General features: G+C 40.9%; 1 protein-coding gene and 2 long non-coding RNA genes across 3 annotated transcripts; 1 reads left to right on the top strand and 2 right to left on the bottom strand.

Annotated features, from left to right (window-relative positions):
• Positions 1-573: 573 nt before the first annotated feature.
• Positions 574-2,937, bottom strand: LOC115577778 (uncharacterized). The gene is made up of 3 exons (XR_003983279.1): positions 2,812-2,937; positions 2,357-2,488; positions 574-1,212 (listed from the first exon to the last, which is right to left on the bottom strand). It is a non-coding gene; the product is annotated as an uncharacterized LOC115577778 (long non-coding RNA).
• A 672-nt stretch (positions 2,938-3,609) lies between these two features.
• On the top strand, positions 3,610-19,427 carry LOC115577771 (uncharacterized). Its single transcript, XM_030410659.1, has 15 exons — positions 3,610-3,697; positions 5,688-5,807; positions 5,884-6,003; positions 6,080-6,199; positions 6,276-6,403; positions 10,175-10,258; positions 10,361-10,480; positions 11,582-11,719; positions 11,889-12,023; positions 12,143-12,211; positions 12,282-12,376; positions 13,997-14,123; positions 14,356-14,473; positions 15,236-15,312; positions 19,317-19,427. The coding sequence occupies exons 1-15, from the start codon at positions 3,610-3,612 to the stop codon at positions 19,425-19,427; spliced, it is 1,650 nt and encodes a 549-aa protein (XP_030266519.1).
• A 3,224-nt stretch (positions 19,428-22,651) lies between these two features.
• Positions 22,652-23,695, bottom strand: LOC115577777 (uncharacterized). Its single transcript, XR_003983278.1, has 2 exons — positions 23,457-23,695; positions 22,652-23,352 (listed from the first exon to the last, which is right to left on the bottom strand). It is a non-coding gene; the product is annotated as an uncharacterized LOC115577777 (long non-coding RNA).
• Between the last annotated feature and the right edge of the window lie 2,294 nt (positions 23,696-25,989).

The raw sequence follows: 25,989 nt of genomic DNA, 5'->3' as shown, positions 1-25,989 counted from the left end.
ATTGCAAAATGCGCTCTTTTAACATGAACAAAAAGAAACTGAAGGCCTGATAAAACAATTTGCAAACAAAAAAAAAACACATGTAGACTGTCTCATACACTGTAAAAAAAAACTAGTTGTTTCAACTAACAAAAGTTAGTGTCCGGGCTGCCTTAGAATTTTAAGTTAGCTGAACTTGTTAAGATTAGTTGAGACAATTGTGTAATGATTCAAAACAAATACACTTTTCAAGTCAAATAAACTTGATCTATAGTTTACCTAACTTAATCAAAATTCAGTTCCTATTGAATTCTTAAGTTTAGTCAACACAATCTTAATTTCTTTCAACAGGAATTCCAAAGCTTAAATTAATTAATCTACAGTTCACTCTACCTATAATGTCTAGTTTACCTGACTTTATGTTATGTCAACTTCATTATACATTTATATTTGAATCAACTTTAATAATTTAGTTCTGTTTAAGATTAAATTGTAAATGTACTACATATTTGGTAATTATCTTTCACTTTATTTTAGATTATTAGGAGATCTTATCTCCATAGATTATTGGGTGTTCCAATGAAACCAAATCAATTCCAATTCTTGAAAGCTTTAATAAAGCAGATCAACACATCCCATCAGGTACAAAAAATGTTTCCTCAAAAACAGCACAAGCTTAGGGGTAAAACATCTCCTTAGAATGAGCACAAATGAGAACTATCAACTCATTACTTCTGTTGCTGTCTTTCAGAACATGAAAAAATATTTTTAAAAATTATTCACATCCAAACAGGTCAACCTCGTTAATATTATAAATATATATCTGAGTTTGAAGTTCTTATATAGCCTGGTCAGTATCTCTTCACCCCAGATGATGAGTATTCACATCCAAACAGGTCAGAAACAAAAACTCTCAGTCTCAGTGTAGTGTCTACTGAGTTGTAGAAGTCTCTTCCTCAGTCCATGAACCCTTGCAGAGCAGTGCTCACCCCCGATGTTCATGAGAACCTTCTGGATGACTTTGAACGTATATTGCAGCTCCTTCGCGTAGTCAATCTTCAGTGCATATAGCAGACCGATTAACATAACTACCGCATGAGAGTAGTCACTGATGCCACGCAGAACAATCTGTTGCTCCAGGACCACCGATATGTCGAGAAGATCTTCTCCTTCTTTTACCAGGAGACTGCTGACATCCTTTCCCCCAGTCATGCTGTCCTCCATGTCTGTGGGCTTCACAAAGAAGGGCAAAAATATTTTAGTATTGAGCATTTTTTAGTATTTGTCTAACCGTCTATGAAAGCCAAGAACATGTTTCAGCATTATGGTATGCCATTTAGGAAATCAAATATATATGGAATGAATGTCTGAATATATCGAATGAAACCTGAATGTATGGAATGAAAACTGGCGCCATCTTTCGAGCGGCCCATCAGCTTCAACCTGAAGTGTTATTTCCACCATCTCTCCTTCAGGAATGATGCCTAATGTTCTTAAAGCAATGTTTTGTTGAACATCATCAGACTACTGACTTGCTGAGAGACCCTACATGCACACACTCGTCACTTTAAGACTAATAACATTACAATTAAGAAAACAGATTAAAGTGCAAGTGTTAAAAGATAAAAAAACAAAAAAACAGAAAGTAAACAGTAGAGTCTTAAAGTGGCGAGTGTGTGTCTGTGTGTGTGTGTGTGTGTATGAGTGTGTGTGTGTCTGCATAGGGTCTCTCAGCAGGTCAGTAGTCTGATGGCGTGCGGGCAGAAGCTGTCTCTGAACCTGCTGGTCCTGGTTTGGATGCTCCTGAACCACCTGCCTAACGGCAGCGTCGTGAACAGACTGCAGCTTGGGCAACCAGAGCCAGAGAGGACGCGCCGCACCCTCCCCTCCTCCTTTATGCAACATTATGCATCATGCATATGACTGAGATTACTCTTAGCACGGGAATAAATTACACTTAAATAGCCTGTGGATATTTCTCTATTCTCTGAATAAATTAACGTGACAGCACAGCAGACAACGCGCTGTGCCGCTCTCTGTATGTGCGCATGCGTAGCTCTTTTTCGCGCTGTTACATTATCCGTTGTGAATGTGTTTTTGTGTTTTTTAACTTTAGAACTTGGACGTGAGACCTAGAGTCTCATGGTCATCATGACATACCCCTGAAAACCCAATCCACCCGAGCTGGGCTGAAACTAGCTAACTGTTACAACATCAATATTACTACAAGCTACGTTAGCTTCTGCTAAATTAGCAGTTGCTAGCTTACCAAGTTAGCTACTGCTAATTTAGCAGTCGCTAGCTTACAGAGTTAGCTACAGTTAACTTACCAAGTTACAAAAGAAATACAAGACAAAAGCAATTTAATTCAACCCACCTTGATGACAAACTGGGGAGCAGACACCCGTTTCTTCTGAGGAGAAAGAAAGGAGCGTGTCTCCGTTCAGCGGCTGTGGGTTTCTCCGTACATGGAGCTCACCAGCGGGGCACAGAATCAGCTCGGCCGGCGCTGCAGACAGGGAGGCGGGGTCATGCGCGACACCGCAGTTACACACAAGTTTAGGGATATCAGAGATATCAACCAAAGGCTTTGGAAAATAGTTTTCTTTCTTTTTTATATTCAAACATCTTTAGATATAGGTTTTGCTGAGCTAGAATTTTGTTCCAAACGACATTAATGCCATCTGAACAGAGGCAGGTACATCTGGTCGTCTCTGGTGATTAATGCAAATAAAAGGCTAAACATATACTATAATATAAATTATAATTATAAAACAATTATGTTCCAAATGTTTAGCTATCACTTAAAGCTAGCTATCTTAATTAACTTACCTCATATTCCAGCAGAATAGTTAATCCAACTATGCGAACAGATGTGATTGTGGATGTGGTGAAAGAGGGAGAAAAGGCGGGCAGCATCAACGGTTTTGGAACGTTAGTTGAAGTGCCTACGTCAGCCTTTGACAGCCAATGACAGAAGCGATTATGCTTACATCAGTTTGACTGTCATTCTTCATTTCAATTGAATCATGTTTCTTAGTTTGAAAACTTTTCACTAGTTGAGAAGACATAAACACAAAATTCTGAGTTATCACAACTGTTTCAATGATTTGTAGTCATACTGACAATAAATTAGAAGTTATCATGACTAATGGGCACAACTAATTTTTACAGTGTACCATTTTAATAAAGCAGTGTGCAAGTTGAATTTAAAAAAAGACCGTTCGCCATATGCTGAACCCTGACGTGTGGTGTCGGGCTTTTTTTTTTTTTTTTTTTTTTTTTTAGTTTTTTGTTTGTTTGTTTGTTTGTTTGTTTGTTTGTTTGTTTTCAGACCTGTGCTGCATGCCTTAATTTCTCAGAGGGCCAGTTGTTCAAAACATTTAATCCTAATATTAGGAGACAGAGCCTATCCACTTCTACCATTGCTGATGACTCCTTTCCTTGCAGCAACCACACCAGCGCAGGCACGCTTCAACACTGCTCATTGCAAAACAAGATGTGCAATTGAGCGTTTAAATCTTCTGAAGAGACGCTTTGCATGCCTTAACTACTTATGAGTGGAACCACAGGGAGCATGCGACATAATACTTGCGTGTATTGTCCTGGCCAGTATCGCTACCAGGCACAATGTCCCTCTCCGTGATGATGTTTATGATGCACCTGAGCCTGTTGAAGAACCAGACCACCCTCTGGCAGAATGGGGGACTGACTGGACGTTTAGTAGGGGATGCAATTGCTAGAAATTATTTCAGGTTCAGGTTCATCTCTGATGATTGTTTCTTTGAAATTAATATACAGTGATAAATGACAGAAAAATTTAATATATTATTTTTCGAATCTCCGGCTCCCCTGGGGTGGGACTGAGCTACATGCCGAAGTATCCTTGAGCAAGATACTGAACCCCAGAATTGCTCCTGATGCGCAGTTGGCACCCTGTGGGGCAGCCACTGCAATCAGTAAGGGTCCTGCAATGAGCTGGCGACTCATTCAGGGTGCACCCTGGCCTACGCCCATGAGTAGAACTGGATTTGGCCCCAGTAAGCCCCGCAACCCCTCAGGGGGATAAAAAGCGGCAACATCCCGCAACCCTCGCGGAATAAGCGGAAGAGAAACGAACGAACGAACTTGACTTGTTTAACCGTTACAGTGATAAAGTAAATAAAGTAGATATAGGCTACCAATTAAGTCTTTCAGTATAGTAAAGTCAAAATAAAATAAAAATGATCTTGTGAAAATAATGAAACCGTGAAACAATTCCCCAGATTTCAATACCAAACAAAAATAATATGTAACATTCTTCTGTCATCAGTGTATATAAATTTCAAAGAAACAATCATCAGAGATGAAACCATCAAAAATAATGTCTAACAACTGCATCCTTAACTAGTTGTCCAGTCAGTCCCTCATTCTGACAGAAAGCCAGAGGGTGGTCTGGTTCTTCAACAGGCTCAGGTGCATCATAAACATCATTACGGAGAGGGACATTGTGGATGGTAGCGATGTTGTGCAGGAAAATATACGCAAGTATTCTGTTGAATGCTCCCTGTGGTTCAACTCGCAAGTAGTTAAGGCATGCAAAGCATCTCTTCAGAACTCCATTTAAACACTCAATTGCACATCTTGTTTTGCAATGAGCAGTGTTGAAGCGTGCCTGCGCAGGTGTGGTTGCTGCAAGAAAAGGAGTCATCAGCAATGGTAGAAGTGGATAGGCTCTGTCTCCTAATATTATGCCATCCGATCGGTTGGTCTAGAGCACTGGTAATCCGGATTTGCTAATCTTGAAAACTGTGTATATGGATCAGGGTGATCCAATCCAATGGTACTTTGAAAAACCGGTATAAAAGTAAGCAGGATTACCTGATCCTAGATAGCAAAAAATGGGATTTCCAAATCTGGATCATTTTGATCCAGATTAAATGTTTTGAACAACTGGCCCCTTTGGAATCAGGATAATCCCGTTTTTTTTTTTTTTTTTGGATCAAAGTTATCCAAATCCTACTGAAACATTTTGAACAACAGAAACTGAAGGTTTGATCCATATTCAAACTAGGATTGGATTCTGTGATCTAATCCGATTTCAGAATCCTTCTTTCCCTTTTGAACAAGCCATTTTCAAGATTTGATCCAATCCTCTAACCAAAATCCGATCGGATTACCTTTGAACAACTGGTCCATCACGATCAAAGTTCAGTGTACATGGAACAAGATTTCTCACACTGTACTTCCATAACCAAATTGCTAAATAAAATTAAGCTTCCCGGCCAAACTGATCATTAGGTCATACAGTGAAAGTTATTGCCAAAATGAGTGAAAATGTCCTTCTTTGGATGAAAATGTCCCAAAGGGTACAACAAGGTTAATAAATACATAATGGTGACGCCTTGGGCTGTGTCTCTAGGCTGATGCCTATATACTACTGTTTGCTCCGTTTGAAGGGCTAAGAAAAATAAGGCTGGACGTGGCCTCCGAGATGTAGAATGTGTTATAGAAGACAAACGCAAATCAGCATGTTAAGGCATGTATAGATTTCTAGCTTCATTTTATGTTCAACCACAGTCTTCAATAAAGTGAAATCTAGAATATTTCACTATTGTTACGTTTAACACAGAACATATCTACAGAAAAATGAAGATTCTCCATGTATAGCGATCAGTGGTAGCTATATCCAACAGCAGAATACGACTGTTAATGTTCAATATGTTCAGGTTTGGAAACCCACGGAAGTGGGAAGGACAACACATCTGGCAGGGGCGATGAAGAACAATGCAACATCCAGTCTTCACCCCAGTCAGGTGACCAGGAGATTGACCAGACCAGAGAAGAAGGTAAACATGGAAGACACAATGCACTAGATGCTATATCCAACAGCAGTATACGACTATTAATTTTCAATATGTTCAGGTTTGGAAACCCACGGAAGTGGGAAGGACAACACATCTGGCAGGGACGATGAAGAACAATGCAACATCCAGTCTTCACCCCAGTCAGGTGACCAGGAGATTGACCAGACCAGAGAAGAAGGTAAACATGGAAGACACAATGCACTGGATGCTATATCCAACAGCAGTATACGACTATTAATTTTCAATATGTTCAGGTTTGGAAACCCACGGAAGTGGGAAGGACAACACATCTGGCAGGGACGATGAAGAACAATGCAACATCCAGTCTTCACCCCACTCAGGTGACCAGGAGATTGACCAGACCAGAGAAGAAGGTAAACATGGAAGACACAATGCACTGGATGCTATATCCAACAGCAGTATACGACTATTAATTTTCAATATGTTCAGGTTTGGAAACCCACGGAAGTGGGAAGGACAACACATCTGGCAGGGACGATGAAGAACAATGCAACATCCAGTCTTCACCCCAGTCAGGTGACCAGGAGATCGACCAGACTAGAGCGGAAGGTGAAGAGGTACGAAACAAACTGGATGCCAATGAAACCTACAACACACACCCACATGAAACACTCATTCAGCCCTGTGCCCCTGGTTAAAGACCTAACAGATAAAATGCATTAAATCAATTCAGGCTCACCTAGCTTGGAAATTGAGGCCAGTGGCGTAGCGTATCAGATATAATCTTTTATATAGTATGCTGTTCAGGAGGTGGGGCTGAGCACCGGGCTGGCTTGTCTCCTAACAAAAATGAATTCTGCATTTTCTCCACAGGCATAGGCATATTCTGTGTAAAGAGAGTTATGGCTCCCCTTGACCTATTTATTGGATATTTCAGTCACTGTAATATGTTAGTTTTTGTTTTTAGTGCTTTTACTGCTGTATTATTGATAGTGCCACTTTAATTATACGAGATTATTGTGGATTCCCACAAGTCATTACAACTATTTGTGAGATTCATTAATTTTCATTTTTATTTGCGTGTCGTATACTGTTATACTGTGCAGTTGAAGGACTACCACAAATGTGCACTTTTGTGTGTGTTTGTAAGCAAGGTGTAAACAATTTCATGAGCCCATTTTACATTTTTTTGTGTATCCATAGTGCTGTATGAGAAGATTTGATAACTTTTCCTTTACTTTTTTTCATCAGATGTCCTCCAGTAACTCAAGTGTGTCATCACAAGGCTCAGCAGAACCACAACAATTCTTCACACACAAGTTGCCCAATAAGCCTTGTTTCTTCTATATTAAACACAATGATTGGGTGAAACTTAAAAGAAAACAAAAAAACAAACAATTCAAATCAATAAACTGGACTAATGTCATATCAAAAGGAATACGAACTGTGCATCCTTACTGCAGTTTTGGATTTAAAAGGCACACAGTAAAATGTTTAGGATCCAGGAAGAAGTGTCCAGCCTTCACCTGTTCCGGATACTGCCTTTTCGAAGACTGTAGTGTCTGGGTTGATGTGAAAGTGGAGAGCGAATACTCTCTAAAGGCAGATGTCATTTTTCATGGGGACATGGTCAAACACAGGTGGGATCAGCTCAAGAGAAGACCTATAAGATCACACGACAGAACAAAAATTTCCAAGAAACTCAGTTCAAAACTTCCCCGACAATACCATCTGGAAAGCTTTATGAAGTTGGAGGAGGATGTGATGGAATCTGGTTGCAGAGACAGTGTACCCACAGCAGGCGTTTTAAAAAATATAGCATATGCTGAGAGGAAAAAGAATAGGTTGCATGAGAATGAAATGATCAGTCTACAACTCATGTGTGAAAAAGAAGACAATGAGGAAAAGCTCATTCAAAAAATCATACTTCTGCCCAAAGGACTGATGTTGTGGTCCAAAAAGACTATAAGTCTTTTCCATCAGCGGTCAAAGACTGATGTGGTGTATCTGGATGCAACAGGTAGTGTGGTAAAAAAGGACAAAGGACAGAGTGCACCTTTTTACATATATGAACTTGTGGTAAGACATCCACTGAAAGGTCGCTCCCCCGTGCCTGTAGCGACATTTGTGACCGCAGAACACACCACTGCATCTGTGTCTTATTTCTTAGGCTCATTCATCATGGACTGCATGAGAGCACATGGGAGAGACATTAAAAAAAGGCCAGTGATGTACATCTGCGATGGCTCTGCTGTTTTGATGCAGGCCATCTCACAAAATCTGTGTGGCCTGAGCCTCGCAGAGCTTCTTGCCCAGTATTATAAGATAGTTACTGGAAAAGCTATGAAGAATGTAACTGAGCTGCCAATTCTACATAGATGTTTAAGTCACATCATGAAGAATGCAAAGTTCCTCTGCAAGAAACAGTTACGGATGCCTTCTTCTACTAAATATGAATTATTTTCTGTATATTTCAGTATGGTTTTGTAATGGCAATATTTGTATTTACTTAAAACATTCTTTCCCACAGTGCTGGCATGCACTACCTCATGTGTATGCATCTGATCGGGCTTATGACTCAGGCTATGACACTACAACAACTTGATGAGGTTGTTGTGAGTGCTTCTGTGGTTCTCTCCAGTCCAGCAAGTGGCGAAAATGTTGAGAAACATTTTCATAACCTGCAGAAAGCACTCACCTCAACTGCGCAGCCAGTCATAAAAGACTCTGATGTCACTGATGAAGACTTTGAGGTAAGTTATCCTTTTGTAGCAACATTTGGAATTTAAATGTTTAATTTTTCTGTGTTGAATTATGGACTGTAAGTCTTGTGGTCCATGTATGAATTTCAGAGTTTATGAGAGTTTCTTTGGTCTTGATTATTTCTTTTATTAAATTCAATATTTGTAGTTTGGCTTAGAAATACTGACATAACAAACAATGCAGTCAACATGTATACAATTGCATGTACCACAAAAACAGGATGTTCTAAAAAATAACTGGCACTGTCTTCAAAAAGCACCGAAGATAATAGGTGATGTGACTATAATTGGGCCTCTTACAGGATGAATCGAGCCCAACACCATTTTATGAACACTTTAAAGAGGTCATCCAGCAGGCACCCCTGGACACACGGGGAGAGCCAAATTGGTATTATTGCCCCACCTTCATCCCAAAGCTGCTTCAGTACTTTCTGCCTCAGGCAGTTCTGTGGTCAGAATTGTTACTCGGTAAGTCTGTTTACTCCCATACATATGTTAAGTTTTTTCAGATTGTTTTTGTAAATATTAAAGTAAGGTACTTGTATTGCAGGAGACCTTGGACGGCACGGGACAGGTCCTGTTTATGACATGCTCTCAAGAAAATACAGAAGAGCTGCCCAGAAATCGACACAGGTAAATGCAAGTGTTAATGTGAGTTAACAGGTAACCATAGACTGCAATGAGAGAATTATTGTCTTTAGATAAGACCCCAGGTAAATTCAACATATCTTTTGATAGAATTACACCAAGGATAACAGGACCCAGGGCATTATGGAGAAGTCTCAGTGGGATCTGAAAAGGATCCGTTTTCACCACAAGAGGCTCACCAGATTAGATGATTTTGCGCACACATATAAGAGGATGCATGAAGCTCTTCTAAGAGAGTACAAGGACTCTCTAAAAATCAAGAAAAAGGTATGTTTTCACTGTTTTTCTGGTGAATGCAATTGTCTTTCACAGGTATAAAAAGCCCAAGGATGGTAATAACCACACAATATAGAACAATAAAGCTTTTTCATATGAAATAATGCTTGCTATTACAGACCTCAAATGAATAATAGAACCTGACAAAGACTAACTGCTGATTACCAAAAAGAGGTTAATAACAATAGAAATCTCTTTTTATTTGTACAAGACACACAGGGTTGAGATTGAGAAGTGGAAACAGAGGAAGCATTGGAGGAGAGGCATATATGTCTCAAGAATGTCCAAGCCCTTTGATTTTCAGAAACCCCAAAAAAACATGGTAATGAAACAAGATGTTGCACTGTTCACCAAAGTGTATCATATTATGTACCATAACATCCCATATTATATGAAATAAGCATTCACGGCACCGTTGTGAATCAGGTTCAAAGGAATAAGACGTCAAACCAGACCAAAGTAGAGGAGAAGGATCCAGACAATGATGCCACTCAACTTAAACAGGACACACAGCCTCAGGTAATGGTTTCATAAGTTGTATAATCGTATGTTTCGTGTTCTTGGGGTTTGTGGTAAAAGTCTGCTATATATTAAGAGATCTAGAATACAAGCCATTCACTTGATAATAATGTTGATAATGCACATTCGTTATAATGAGGGATATATGCCTTTCATGTAATTATTCAGTCTTGTTCATCACAGCTCCAGTCTGAACATCAGCAGTGCTCCATTTTCAGTGAATCAGATAAAGAGCAGCAGCCCTTGTCAGGACATGGGCCAACAAAGGTTTGTTTTCTACACAAAGTGATGTAGTAGTTGATATGCAGAGTTATACTACATTATTCTATGCATGAACCTAGCCTGACCCATAACATGTGCACTGTACAGTTGGACACCGAACCAACCATCCAAAATGACATTGACACTTTGCTGGAGGAGGCTGGCCCACCACCACCTCTGCTGTCTCAAGAGAAGAGTTTGTCGGTTGAAGTCTCAGAAACCCTGACAGTATGTATGTGGAAGGCAGATCTGACATCCTTTACTGTGGATGCTATTGTTAATGCTGCCAATATGAGTTTGCGTCACACTGGAGGGCTTGCACTGGCTTTGGCTACAGCTGGAGGGTCTCAGATCATTAAGGAGAGTGACAGCCATATTCAGAAGTATGGCAAATTAAAACCCGGAGAGGCTGTGGTGACGAGTGCTGGTGATTTACCATGTAGATATTTAATTCATGCAGTCGGCCCACAAATCAGAAGTAATCCATCCTCAAGAACACTGTCCAAAGCCCAGAAAACTTTAAAAAAAGACAATCGAAAGCATCTTGAATCAAGTCATATAACATCAGATTCAAACAGTTGCTATTCCAGCAATAACTCAGGCATTTTATTCCTGCATATGTTTTGGACTTTAAATTAAAATATGCAGAGTTTGACATTTTTGATTATTATTTGATTCCATTTTTAATTCCATTTAGAATCAAGTGGAGGAGTTCAAGTATATTGGGGTCTTGTTCACGAGTGAGGGAAAAAATGGAGAGTGAGATTGACAGTGCTGAGCCGAAAGGAGAAGCTCTCGATTTACCGGTCAATGTACGCTCCTACCCTGACCTATGGTCATGAACTTTGGGTCATGACTGGTAGAACAAGATCACGGATACAAGCGACTGAAATGAGTTTCCTCCGCAGGGTGGCAGAGCGCTCCCTTAGAGATAGGGTGAGGAGCTCTGTCACCCAGGAGGAGCTCGAAGTAGAGCCACTGCTCCTCCACATCGAGAGGAGTCAGCTGAGGTGGCTCGGACATCTGTATCGGATGCCCCCTAGACGCCTCCCCAGGGAGGTGTTCCAGGTATGTTCCACCGGAAGGAGACCCCGAGGAAGACACAAGACATGCTGGAGTGACTATGTCACCTGGCTGGCCTGGGAACACCTTGGGGTCCTCCCGGAAGAGCTGGAGGAAGTGCCCAGGCAAAGGGGAGTTTGGGTGTCCCTGCTCAGACAGCTGGCCCCGTATGAAGCGGAAGATCGATGATGGATGAATGTTGTTTTTTTTTTAGTGTATTTTAATCCGATTGAACATGAATAATTGATATATTATACTCTTTCCCAGCTACAATCACTCTGGAAAAGAAATGACACCGAAGTGGTAGTTGCTGTAATACCATCTGTCAACCGGGCAGGTTGCAGTTTCCTGATACATCACAGTGAACTGTGTTCACTGCGACCTCACGAGTGGCTGACAGGCGAGGTAGTTGATCATTTAAATGTTACCAACAATACAAGCATATATGATGTTATATTATATGACATATTTTATTTTTAGTTTTAAAACAAGGAACTTTCATTACACTTGCATAGTACTTGTGTGTTTCAATTGTTATTTGATCAGCTGTATATCCTGTCTTCTTCTATATTAGGTTATGGAGGGTCTATTTCATGTTTACGCCAAACGGTTCAACCTTGGAAGGTCTGTTTTAATCCTGAACCATTACACAGCTGGTGTGATACTTTTTGGAACACCAGACAAAGTCAGACAGCACAGCTTGCGAAGGGTAATGCTTGTTTTTATTGCTCCATCCTGTCCAGACCAGAATATGAAGTTTCATTAAAGAGAAAAGTCATTTCATTGAAAATTACTTGACGTGATGTGGTGTTTTTGTTTCTATTACAGACAGATTTCAGCAACTATGAGGCCGTACTGTCTTTTGTAAATGTTGGAGGAGTTCACTGGAAGTTACTGGTCAGTGGTTGTTACTTCATCTGAAATGTTTTTGTATTGTTTTGACATAACGTTCATAGATTCTTTTTAGTTTGTACTTCCTGCCATGAAGGCTGTGTTCTTGCTGGACCCGATGGCTAATAATTCTGAGCAAGCTGAGTCTGCAGATGCTGCAAAAAGAATACGGTAGGTCATCTTTATTTTCCTCAAACGACAGCCCTCTCATGAATTTGAAGGCAGACCTTGCAATTGATGCAGGTAACCCTATAAAAGCTTAGCTATGTGATTTCCGAGGTGGCCGACAAGGGCAAACGCGCAGCAACGGCAAAACGTTGCAAATACATAAACGATGCAGAACCAAAGACACGCAAAACACATGTAACAACAAAATGCTGCAAACAACAAAATGCTGCAAAGAAACGATGCAGAACAAAAACGACACAAACCGTAATATATTGTATCTAGTTTAAACAGATTATCTATTTTTTATTCTTTTTGCATAAGCAAAATGCTTCTTGTTAACACTGGAAGGGCCTGAACTCCAACTCTCCTAGAACGGCCATAAGCGGTCATTGTGACCGCTAGATGTTAAACTCTATAATCTCTCATGTAAATACCCAACTGAGTGACGAATGCATTCATTGTGTCATGATATTTTTTTAAAAAACGAAATAACACCAATATGTACATTTTAACACGCTTAATCATACATTTATCAATATTCATATCATGCACATAGTAAACCGTAATTATTGCATATATTTACACAAGATTTTAATAGAGAAAACTCAGAACAAGAAAATTAACTATTAAAAATAACTTGATTGGTTATAAAACATGTTATTTTAACACTTGAATTAATAATGATAATAATAGTCAAAGCTTGAAAGGAGCTGATCTAACAAACAAATAGCCGTTGTGATCACTGGTCACAGACTACCTCCGCTCTCCTCCCAGTCACCACACACGGGCTTGTGGCATTTCAAGTGTCCTGCGTTTGGTTCCGTTTGCACCTCTTCCGGACCGGCACTGCCTCCGTCTCCGTGTCTGCTGCTGCTGCTGCTGCTGCGCTGCTGCGGTGGTTGCTTCCGCTGCTGCCCACCTTGTGCTGACTGCTGCGGCCGCTTTCCCCTCCATGTATTCTGCCCCCAGCTCCTCTGCCAGCTGCTGCAGGAGTTTCCTCCGGGCTCTCCTGCTGCTGGTGCTTCTTGAATAAGATGCAGGCATTGATGCCAGGTCGAGGGTGTTATAGAAGACCGCTACTTCCGTAACGCCTTTGACGGAGTACTCCCTCGCATCTGGTCCGGGACGTCGACGCAGTATTGGTGATGTTGTAGTAGCCTACATCACAGACTCTGGTTTTGCCATCGCCCCACTAAAGGTGCCCACACCTGTGTTCCACGGTGCTCAGGATGCAGACATTCTTCCTCAGCTTTCCCTGTTACACAGTCAGAGTCTCATCACTTCAGCACCGAACAGCTCCGCTCGCTGTTTCACGGTGGGGGAACTCCCGTTTATGTTTGCGCATGGTGTAAACTATAGATCAACTTGCAAGTAAATTCGCAAAAAGGCACAATAAATGCGAAGTCTCGTTGTTAATGAGACCCTGCAAAATGATGCACGGCCAATACGACCGCTTATGGCCAAAATAGGTCAAATCTATATTTTCTTTGGTGCAATTTATTTATTGTATTTGTGTGTATGTGTGTTATTCAGATAGATAGATAGATAGATAGATAGATAGATATTATATATCACACACTACTCACAATAAGTTAGGGATATTGTTATTTACATTTTTCATAGGGATTACATGCGGTTCAGAATGATCACCCTTGGCAAAAATGACTGGGGGAGACTCAGATGGAGAGGATTAACGATGGACCATCCAGTACAACAAGACAAGTGTAGCTGTGGGGTCATCGTTACGAAGGTAATGTCCATGTGTGTCTGTGTCTTGCTTTATGTGTCAGACTTTTGGTGCTCAACTGAAAAATTCAATATATAAAATGTGCATACAGTGTAGTTTTTAATCAGCATGTTTTGGTCATGCATTACTTTTGACTAATCAAATCATGTTTGGCTTTCTACTGCGCTATCCTTCACTAATAATTTTTCAAAGGTGAAAAGCTTAATTCTGTATAATTTATTACTTATGGGTGCAGATGGCAAAGGCAGTAATGGAGGCATTTCCGGCGTTACCTGCCATGTCCTTTGGCACCTCCATGAAGGAGATGGCGTCGGAAAGGACAAATTTTGCCCAGGCATTACTCAGTGACTCAGGTTAATAAATCATTCTTCTCTTTTCTTTATATTAAACATTCCATCTTGTTGAAAGATAAAAAAAAATAGAAGACATCAAAAATAATCTACATCCAATAACAATTCAATCAGGACAGACTATTTACGACAAGAGAGCCAGGTTTGAAGATGAAGATGAAATTACATTTATTGTGTGCAAAATAAACTTAGGTAAGGAAGCTTGAGGTCGCCCGATCTGTTGTGGGTACTACTTCTCGGTTGAAGATCCAGATTAAGACGGTCTGTATCTTGATGGCGGTGGCGCTGGGTTGGAGGTGGGCTGAGAGTTTTGCTGAAATGATGCTGGATGACAGCAGAGAAAGTACTTTTAAATTTCACGCTAATGACTAATTGGTAGAGGAGAAAGAGGATGGCAGACTGTGATCAGTTGAATTGTGAGAATAGAATTTGAGCGAGAGGATAGCGGGAAAATGGGGAAAGGGCTTTGAGGCGTGCTTAAAGAGATAGTCTTCCTGTCTGAATTTTTGCTTGGCATTGCAAACCTCTATATGGTCAAATTCAACTGACAAAAAAGCTATATCATAAAGATATACAAAATTATTTTTCTTCACTAAGGAATTATAATGGTGACAGTTTTCTTTGATACACTCGAAACCTCTATCAGCATTCCTGTCATCATTATAAATGATCTAGCTAACAAGCCACATTGATAGCTACACAGCTGTCATTCAAGTGTGTAATGAGTTTACATGCCAACAATAACAATAAATACTTTTATTTCAGTGTTGGACCTGGATCATCACTGTGTGATGTGCTGTGCTTCAAAGCCCCCTGTATCAGGACCTCCAGTGACTCGTTGGGTGAGTTTTTTTCCACTGTTTATTACTTATCATTTATGATTTAGGGTTTACTGTATACCTGTAGAGTGTTTCTAAGCGAAGCAGGAATTCTCTACAAACAATGTCAAGGGATAAAAACAGTAAATGAAAAAGAGAGTGAAGGCTGAGATGGTTGAATTTGCCAGAACTTAGGTCACTCTCCTCTACACAGATAGAGACCCTAGCTTTTAACTCTTTATTAGAATAATGCTGTATTCTAGTGCAGAGGAAATCCAATGGTGCCACATATTCTATCAGCGACTTCAAGATTCTGGCATTTAAAATGCCATGAACATGACCGCTTCTAAATCCATCTCTAAGCTGTACACAGCTCTTTCCTATGCCAACAATAATAACACTCTATACATAAAAGATAAAAGGGAAAGGGATTCAGGGATTGAGATTTCTGAAGAGGCTTGGGGCAACATCTGGTCCTTCCAGTGGACAACAGCCAGCTCAATGGACTGGAGAGAGCATTGCCCTAAGAATATTATTAGACATTAAGATACTAAATACTAAATTAAAAGTGTTCTGTAGGGATATTTATTAGAGGGACTGTTCTACTTTCCATTAAGTTACATCAGAATTCTATTGAACTTGTGAGCCTCATCTGGCTCAGGACTCAAAACAAACAATAACTGGAATGTTATTTGCTTTGGTCTTTACTAATGCTACAATGTGAACATATTCTTCTGTACGTTCAAAGTAAAGATCTAATTTAAATAAATAAAAAGATGGTGGCACTTAGCTATCTATTTATAACAGATTTGTTATGAACCGATGACTAACTCTGTGATCTTTAAAGGAACTCATACACTAAACCAGGGGTCCCCAAACTACGGCCTGCGGGCCATATCCGGCCCGCCTAAACAACTTGAGTGGCCCACTTAAAGATCCCAATCTCTCTAAAGTGCCTATTTTTGGAAATTGCCTTTCATATAGAACTTGGCAAGGTGCGCAGGGTCGGCGTCATCCTCGTTGCAAGACGGCAGAGAGAGCGAGCGAGAGAGAGAGGCGCAACTGTGAGGGATTCATTCCAGTCAGATCCGATCCAATTAATCTTAATGGTCTATATCTTGGTTAAGGCATAACAGTGCGCTTTACACGACCAAAGTGTCAGCTGGACTTCAGAAGGCTTGAAATCCACAACTACTTGAACAGCCGTAAGCGGTCATTTGGACCGCTAGATTTTAAACTCTATAATCTCTCATGTAAATACCCGATTGAGTTATGAATGCATTCATTATGTCATGATATATTTTTCTTTAACGAAATTACAAAAAACTGTACATTTTAACAAGTTTAATTAGGCCTATACATTTATTAATAGTAAACCGTTAGTTTTGCATATTTACACAATAATTTAATAGAGAAAAGTTAGAACAATTAAAAGTAGGCTAACTTATTTGATTATGAATGATTTTATTATAATATATAAGTTAAAAAAATATATATATATAATAATCGAAAAAGCTGGAAACGAGCTGATCTCAAACAAAGAAAGAGCTGTTGTGATCACTGGTCACAGTCTACTCAGATTACCTCCGCTCTCCTCACAGTTACCACACAGGGGCTTGTGGCATTTCAAGTGTCCGAGGTTCGGTTCCGTTTGCAGCTCTTTCGGACCGGCACTGCCTCCGTGTCTGCTGCTGCTGCGCTGCTGGGGTGGTTGGTTCAGCTGCTGCTTCTTGAATAAGATGCGGGCATTGATCCCAGCCAGGTCGAGGGTGTTATAGAAGACCGACACTGGCTATCTTTGACGGAGTACGGCCTCGCCATCTGGTCCGGGACGTCCACGCCGTACTTGGTGTTGTACATCACAGACTCTGGTTTTGCCTTCGCCCCACTAAAGGTGCCCACACCTGTGCAGGTGCTCAGGATGCAGACATCATTTCAGTACCGAACAGCTCCGCTCGCTGTTTCACGGAGGAGGAACTCCCGTTTTTGTTTGTCCATGGTGCCAACCAGGCTATAATACAACTAGCGATATAATTATTAACTCACAAGTAAATTCACAAAGAGGCCCAGCTGGAGACGAGAGACGAAGCAGCAAACTGCGCGAAAAATGGAACAATGAAACCCCGCGAAGTGATGTGTGGTCAGTTTGACCGCTTATGGCCGAAACAGGTTAACATGTCATATTTTGTTTAATTTATATAAAAACTATTCCATGCTAAAATACAGACACTTTTTGGAAAAATCATGAAACAGCAGTACTGCATGTTTTGATTCATTGTTATAAGCAGACCTGTCGCCAGACCTCATTCTTAAGGGGGGCATTTGAAATGCATGGAAGGACACGATTATTATAAATCTACAGTACCTATATTTTTATTAATTTTCTCTATTGACGCAACACGTAATCATCACGTTAAACATAACCAACCGCAATATGAACGCGTATAGCCAAGACATCAGTCCTCCTAATTTAAAGCAATAGATTAGAGGCAATTATGAATATCCATTAAACACTATACAACATATTAGATGTAACACCAGAAGCATCTCTCAAACATTGCATTTTAAAGTAGTCAAAGAGGGATATGCAATGCCACTTGACACACACGCACATACATACACACACACACGCACAGAGACTTTGACTTTGTCTCTCTCGAGTCCAGTCTCTCCTGTCAGTACAGCGGGAGGCGGCTTTTTTTCGAGCTGAACTTCCTCATCAACGCATTCTTCCACTCGGACTTAAACTTGTGAGTGGGGTACTTTTCAAAAGCATGCTGGGATCAAAGCAGCCTGTGCGCCAATGAGCTACTACGCTCTCCAAAACCCGCATCCATCTCTCCGTGCACAGCATCTATAACACTGTAAAAGAATCTCTTTAACTCAGTTGGTCAGCCACAAAGTGACATAGCCGAAAAGACTGTTTCTTTGACGGCAAATCCGCAGAGGTTCATGTTAATTGTGCGTCTTCTCTTGCTTAGATCGGGGCGGTCACTGGCACAGCCTCGGTGGCCGTGGATGGAGGAGCGCAGAGATCCCACAGTGCGATACACAGAAGCGCTGTTCACAAGTGTCATCGCAGTGAACAAGTCCATATCCTCGGATTGTAGACTGTTAGGCAGCTCGAAAAGTGAAAATAGTTTCATAATAAGGTGCGCTATGAAAAGAAAACTGCGCTGCGTAATGACACGAAGCAGCCCCGTAGCCCAGAGATTAAATAGTAAGCCGACGAAAACTCATCCATACATTCGACGTTACTTTCTTTTCAGTAAGGCCATGATAAGCTGTTGCAGTGTAGATTCTCATCAATCAAATAAACTCACACCATTGTTTCTTTATATTTTTAATGTTTTAATGATAAAGAATGTAATCTATCATATCATGTATCTCTCAACATAAAATTGGCTACTATGATAACATACATTAATTATTACAGTTTTGGTTTTTTTTAAGAGATGGGGGGCACAAGCATGTGTTATATTTTCTCTGTAAGTGTTGATGTTTTCCTCAATTCCTAATATATAGACCTTTTATGAGCTTTAAAGCTCATAAAGGTCTTCATCACCTCCTTAGCCCCTTTATATTTTGGAGGGAGGGTGTGGGGGATTATATTCATCATACAGATCATCAAAAAACTAATATTACACTACATTTATCACACAATGCACACAGTACATTGTACGCAGTCTCACATTTCAAAGTGGCAAGCTACAAAGTTTAAGCATGATAAATGAATCAAAAATCTTTTTTCTGGACAGTGGAAGATTACTTGTTGTTTCTCATCACAAACCCTGTAACCAAAGAGATGAATTAAACATGGCATAGTATGGCCGAGAGTGAGTTTGGACTTTCATGGAGTGTAAAGGGCTATGCTAGATTTTTAAGCAGACAAAACTAGAGCATTGCTGAAAAATGAAAAGCAGTGCAACAATAATTTGTACTTGGATGACCCAATGGGGACACTGCAACTATGATGGAATTGCTGAGAGGATGGTACTGATATTGTCTTTGCTTGCTTCATTTTACAGATACAGTGTGATACCTGCGAAAGGTGGTATCACGAGGAATGCCTGGATTTGGAGGAAGAGATACTCAAAAAAGCAAGGGCAGGCAACTGGAACTGCGACCTTTGCAAATAAAAAAAAAAAAGTGATAAGACATGTTCCTTTTTTCATCAAAATTCACATTTTGTTGTTTTTCCATTTTTGGTTCTCCAAATGTGCTCTGAGTTGTTCATTGCTTGTTTACAAAGAAAACAAGGCCCAGAGGCCTGGCTGTGTGTTGATTTATTTAATAAAAGAAATTTATTCACGTGACATTTATTGTATGTATTTATTCAGTTAGTGTTAATTTCTGATAAATTATGTCATTTAACCTCAATAGCTTCCCTTTGCCTCAGAATCAGTGTAGGACAGTAGATCTAAGCCTGCTCTATGAGGCACACCTTTTTTTATTTCATTTGAACACACTTAATATTTTTTATGAATTTGTATTCCCTGTGAGAATGTAAATATGAGCATCAGAGCTCAATAACTCCCCGGTCATGTGACCTAGTGGCTCAGAATCAGTGTAGGACAGTAGATCTAAGCCTGCTCTATGAGGCACACCTTTTTTTATTGTATTTGAACACATTTACCGTTAATATTTTTTATGAATTTGTAATACCTGTCAGAATGTAAATATGAGCTTCAGAGCTCAATAACTCCCCGGTCATGTGACCTAGTGGCTCAGAATCAGTGTAGGACAGTAGATCTAAGCCTGCTCTATGAGGCACACCTTTTTTTATTGTATTTGAACACATTTACCGTTAATATTTTTTATGAATTTGTAATCCCTGTGAGAATGTAAATATGAGCTTCAGAGCTCAATAACTCCCCGGTCATGTGACCTAGTGGCTCAGAATCAGTGTAGGACAGTAGATCTAAGCCTGCTCTATGAAGCACACCTTTTTTTATTTCATTTGAACACACTTAATATTTTTTATGAATTTGTAATCCCTGTCAGAATGTAAATAGGAGCTTCAGAGCTCAATAACTCCCCGGTCATGTGACCTAGTGGCTCAGAATCAGTGTAGGACAGTAGATCTAAGCCTGCTCTATGGAGCACACCTTTTTTTATTTCATTTGAACACACTTAATATTTTTTATGAATTTGTAATCCCTGTGAGAATGTAAATATGAGCTTCAGAGCTCAATAACTCCCCGGTCATGTGACCTAGTGGCTCAGAATCAGTGTAGGACAGTAGATCTAAGCCTGCTCTATGAGGCACACCTTTTTTTATTTCATTTGAACACACTTAATATTTTTTATGAATTTGTAATCCCTGTCAGAATGTAAATATGAGCTTCAGAGCTCAATAACTCCCCGGTCATGTGACCTAGTGGCTCAGAATCAGTGTAGGACAGTAGATCTAAGCCTGCTCTATGAAGCACACCTTTTTTATTGTATTTGAACACATTCAATATTTTTTATGAATTTGTAATCCCTGTGAGAATGTAAATATGAGCATCAGAGCTCAATAACTCCCCGGTCATGTGACCTAGTGGCTCAGAATCAGTGTAGGACAGTAGATCTAAGCATGCTCTATGAAGCACACCTTTTTTTATTTCATTTGAACACACTTAATATTTTTTATGAATTTGTAATACCTGTCAGAATGTAAATATGAGCTTCAGAGCTCAATAACTCCCCGGTCATGTGACCTAGTGGCTCAGAATCAGTGTAGGACAGTAGATCTAAGCCTGCTCTATGAAGCACACCTTTTTTATTGTATTTGAACACACTTAATATTTTTTTTGAATTTGTAATCCCTGTGAGAATGTAAATATGAGCTTCAGAGCTCAATAACTCCCCGGTCATGTGACCTAGTGGCTCAGAATCAGTGTAGGACAGTAGATCTAAGCCTGCTCTATGAAGCACACCTTTTTTTATTTCATTTGAACACACTTAATATTTTTTATGAATTTGTAATCCCTGTCAGAATGTAAATAGGAGCTTCAGAGCTCAATAACTCCCCGGTCATGTGACCTAGTGGCTCAGAATCAGTGTAGGACAGTAGATCTAAGCCTGCTCTATGAAGCACACCTTTTTTTATTTCATTTGAACACACTTAATATTTTTTATGAATTTGTAATCCCTGTGAGAATGTAAATATGAGCTTCAGAGCTCAATAACTCCCCGGTCATGTGACCTAGTGGCTCAGAATCAGTGTAGGACAGTAGATCTAAGCCTGCTCTATGAGGCACACCTTTTTTTATTTCATTTGAACACACTTAATATTTTTTATGAATTTGTAATCCCTGTGAGAATGTAAATATGAGCTTCAGAGCTCAATAACTCCCCGGTCATGTGACCTAGTGGCTCAGAATCAGTGTAGGACAGTAGATCTAAGCCTGCTCTATGAAGCACACCTTTTTTATTGTATTTGAACACATTCAATATTTTTTATGAATTTGTAATCTCTGTGAGAATGTAAATATGAGCATCAGAGCTCAATAACTCCCCGGTCATGTGACCTAGTGGCTCAGAATCAGGACAGTAGATCTAAGCATGCTCTATGAAGCACACCTTTTTTTATTTCATTTGAACACACTTAATATTTTTTATGAATTTGTAATACCTGTCAGAATGTAAATATGAGCTTCAGAGCTCAATAACTCCCCAGTCATGTGACCTAGTGGCTCAGAATCAGTGTAGGACAGTAGATCTAAGCCTGCTCTATGAAGCACACCTTTTTTATTGTATTTGAACACACTTAATATTTTTTATGAATTTGTAATCCCTGTGAGAATGTAAATATGAGCTTCAGAGCTCAATAACTCCCCGGTCATGTGACCTAGTGGCTCAGAATCAGTGTAGGACAGTAGACCTAAGCCTGCTCTATGAAGCACACCTTTTTTTATTGTATTTGAACACACTTAATATTTTTTATGAATTTGTAATCCCTGTGAGAATGTAAATATGAGCTTCAGAGCTCAATAACTCCCTGGTCATGTGACCTAGTGGCTCAGAATCAGTGTAGGACAGTAGATCTAAGCCTGCTCTATGAAGCACACCTTTTTTTATTTCATTTGAACACATTCAATATTTTTTATGAATTTGTAATCCCTGTGAGAATGTAAATATGAGCATCAGAGCTCAATAACTCCCCGGTCATGTGACCTAGTGGCTCAGAATCAATGTAGGACAGTAGATCTAAGCCTGCTCTATGAGGCACAACTTTTTTTATTTCATTTGAACACACTTAATATTTTTTATGAATTTGTAATCCCTGTGAGAATGTAAATATGAGCTTCAGAGCTCAATAACTCCCCGGTCATGTGACCTAGTGGCTCAGAATCAGTGTAGGACAGGTGATTTGGGCTTTCTGGATGATGCGCACCTGCTTTATTGCATTTAACTTGCCACCATAATTCTCATTAATTTTTATTGTAGTTCTCATATTTTACACAACAAAATCTCAATACATTCAACACAAAGGTTTTATTTTGTGAACCGGAAGTTCCCACACGGTCTCGTAAGTTAGCGCTTACTTTCCCACTTGCTTCTGTTTCCCGTTTGCCATAAAGTTCGTAATAAGGGCGCACTTAAAATGTTGGAGCGGCTGGCTTGACTACGTGAAAACAAGAGACGGCTGGCGTGACCGCAGGGGCGTTTTGCATGTCGACCAGCAAAGCGCTGGTCAATTGCACAAACGCAAAACCACACACAAACGAAAAAAAAAAACTCTACACTGTAAACCTACAAACAACCTGGTTTACAAACATCAAACAGAAAAAAAATATATATAGGTACTTAGTTCGCGAAAATCGCCCACATCCACCGTGTTACGGTGGCAGATTGTGGGAACCCAGAAGCAGAGACTGGAGGCAGAGCTGCGAGGTGAAACAGAGTTTATTGTCTATTATCTCAGTGGGGGGGAAGGCAGGTGTATGATCTGGGTCGCCCGGATCCAGCAGGCGGACTGTCCAGGGCTCGGCTGGTCCGGCAGGCGGGTAGACGGATCCGGAGAGCAGGCAGGCGAGCAGGTGGGCAGGCGACAGGGCGGAGCGGTGCAGAAATCCTCTGCAGAGGGAGCCAGACAACACAAGGGTTAGAAGGCAATAAAGAATAGCTGAGCGAGTAATGGTAGACTTACGACCTATAGGTTCAGCGGCGCTAGTGATCACCGTTGGTTCCGGAATAATCTGGCACCGAGTAGCGGAGAGACCGGGGTATGTAGACCGCAGGTGATGAGATGATGAGAGGCCGGTGCGCTACTCCGCTATAGTCTCCACGCCCTTGGCCACACCCACAAGGAGAGGGCAGGTGAGGGAGAAGACGAAAACGGAGAGGAGAAAACATAACACAGCAACAACACAACCCTGTCCCAGTGGCACCGCGACACACCGCTCAACACGCTCACTGCATCTACTCAGAGAGAGAGAGGGAGAGATATTTTTCTCTCTCTCTCTCTCTCTCTCTCTCTCTCTATATATATATATATATATATATATATATATATATATAATATATATATATATATATATATATATATATATATATATATATATATATATATATATATATATATATATATATATATATATATATATATATATAGAGAGAGAGAGAGAGAGAGAGAAAGATAGATATATATATATACATATACATATATATATATATATATATATATATATATATATATATATATAGAGAGAGAGAGAGAGAGAGAGAGAGAGAGAGAGAGAGAGATTGAGCTCCTGAAGATTATCTCTTAATTTTGTCTTGAAATGAGACAAACCTTTAATTTTGCATCAAATTTTGAAGAGGAAACACTTTTAGAGGAATTACCTCCCAGAAAGAAGAAAAACTGAAAAGGAAACACCAAAGAAAACTTGAAGAAATCCACCTGAACAGAGGAATCCATCAGAAAAGTCCAGCCAACTGACCAACTGACAGTTGGCCAAACTGTCCTGAAGACAACAAACACACACGGACAACAAGCAAGAAGAGGAACACAGCCAGAGAAGGAAGTGAGTGAGAGCACTAGAGACAATACAGCCTGCACAAGGATATATAAGAACAAAATAACTACCTACAAACTAATGTAAGTTAGTTTGGAGTTAAAGCTAAAAGCTAACAGCTAGCTAACAGCTAGCCAAAAAGATCGAACGCCTTAGTAACGGTTACTAAGGAGTTGGAACAACAACAGCCATGCAGCCTCAGCAGAGTCCTGGAGCCTCAGACACAGCTCATATAAAAGCTGTCCCTCTTTTATACACACAAGATCTCAAAATGAAAGTGCCAGGAAGGCACACAAACAGAAAGTATTGAAGGAAAGACCAGAGACACTCTTCTCTGACTCCTACAAGAATGGAGACATCAGCAACCTGATCTTCTTCACAGAGCAGCCACTGGCATGGCACTCTGCTATAAAGACCTGCTACCCCTCTGTGAAGAAGGAGGGCATCTGTAATGGCTGGAAGCTGAAGGTCAAAGAAGCAGAAGACCCAGACTCCCCCATGACATCAGTAAACATCTACAAGAATGGGACTGTCATGGTGCAGGGAAACCTCAGGCAGTTTGAGCTGGACTTTCCCCTTATAAAGGAAAGAGCCCAGCAGGAGAAGAGCCCCCCGCCTGAAGACATCCATACCCTACCAGACACAGACACCACCTCCACCCCCACCTGCCCTCCTGCTGACCAGAACAGTGAGCCCCCATCTCTGAACAGGCCCAGGACCCCCAGCTGACCTCCATCATCACCGACATGAAGGTGAAGTTCAGTGAGCTAAAGAGAGAGCTGGTCCAGCTGAGAGAGCTGACCAGCCATCAGCTGAGCCAGGAGGAGGCCTGCAACCTCAGCACAGTGCTGAACAGACTTAGGCAGGACAGGGAGCAGAACCAGACCGAGCTGAGCACCCTGAGGTCTGAGATCAGAGAACTACAGCAGCATCAGGAGAACCACGTGGCAGTGCTGAGCGCCCTGACAGAGGAGGTGCAGGAGCTGAGACAGGAGAGAGAGAGCCACAGGAGAGAGCTGGCCTCTCTGTCACAGAAACTCCAGGAGACAGACAGAGTCACCCCGGACCTGACAGGACAGCAGGACTCACACCAAGACAACAACCAGGACCCTGGGAGCCCCACCGTAAGACACAAGGACAGAGAAGCTCCATCCACCCAGAGACACCTGGACAGAGAGGCTCCATCCACCCAGAGACACCTGGACAGAGAGACTCCATCCACCCAGAGACACCTGGACAGAGAGGCTCCATCCACCCAGAGACACCTGGACAGAGAGACTCCATCCACCCAGAGACACCAGGACAGAGAGACGCCATCCACCCAGAGACACCAGGACAGACACGCTCCATCCACCCAGAGACACCTGGACAGAGAGACTCCATCCACCCAGAGACACCTGGAGAGAGAGGCTCCAGAAGCCAGACATCATTCTAATCGACTCCAATGGAAAGTTCTTAAATGAAAAGAAACTCTTCCCCAACCACAAAGTGGCCAAACTCTGGTGCCCAACCAGCCAACATGCCATGGAGCTGCTGTCAGAGGAGCGTCTGAGTTCTCTGAGTCACATCATCATCCACACCGGCACCAATGAGCTGAGGATGCAGCAGGAGAGAGTGTCAGAGTCACTCAAAGGAGTGATAGAAAAAGCCTCCAGCACCTTTTCCAACAGTAGAGTGGTTATATCAAGCCTTCTGC

The sequence above is a fragment of the Sparus aurata genome, unplaced genomic scaffold (genome assembly GCF_900880675.1).
Source record: "Sparus aurata unplaced genomic scaffold, fSpaAur1.1, whole genome shotgun sequence".
NCBI lineage: Eukaryota > Metazoa > Chordata > Actinopteri > Spariformes > Sparidae > Sparus > Sparus aurata.
This window is presented reverse-complemented; position numbering and strand designations above follow the sequence as displayed.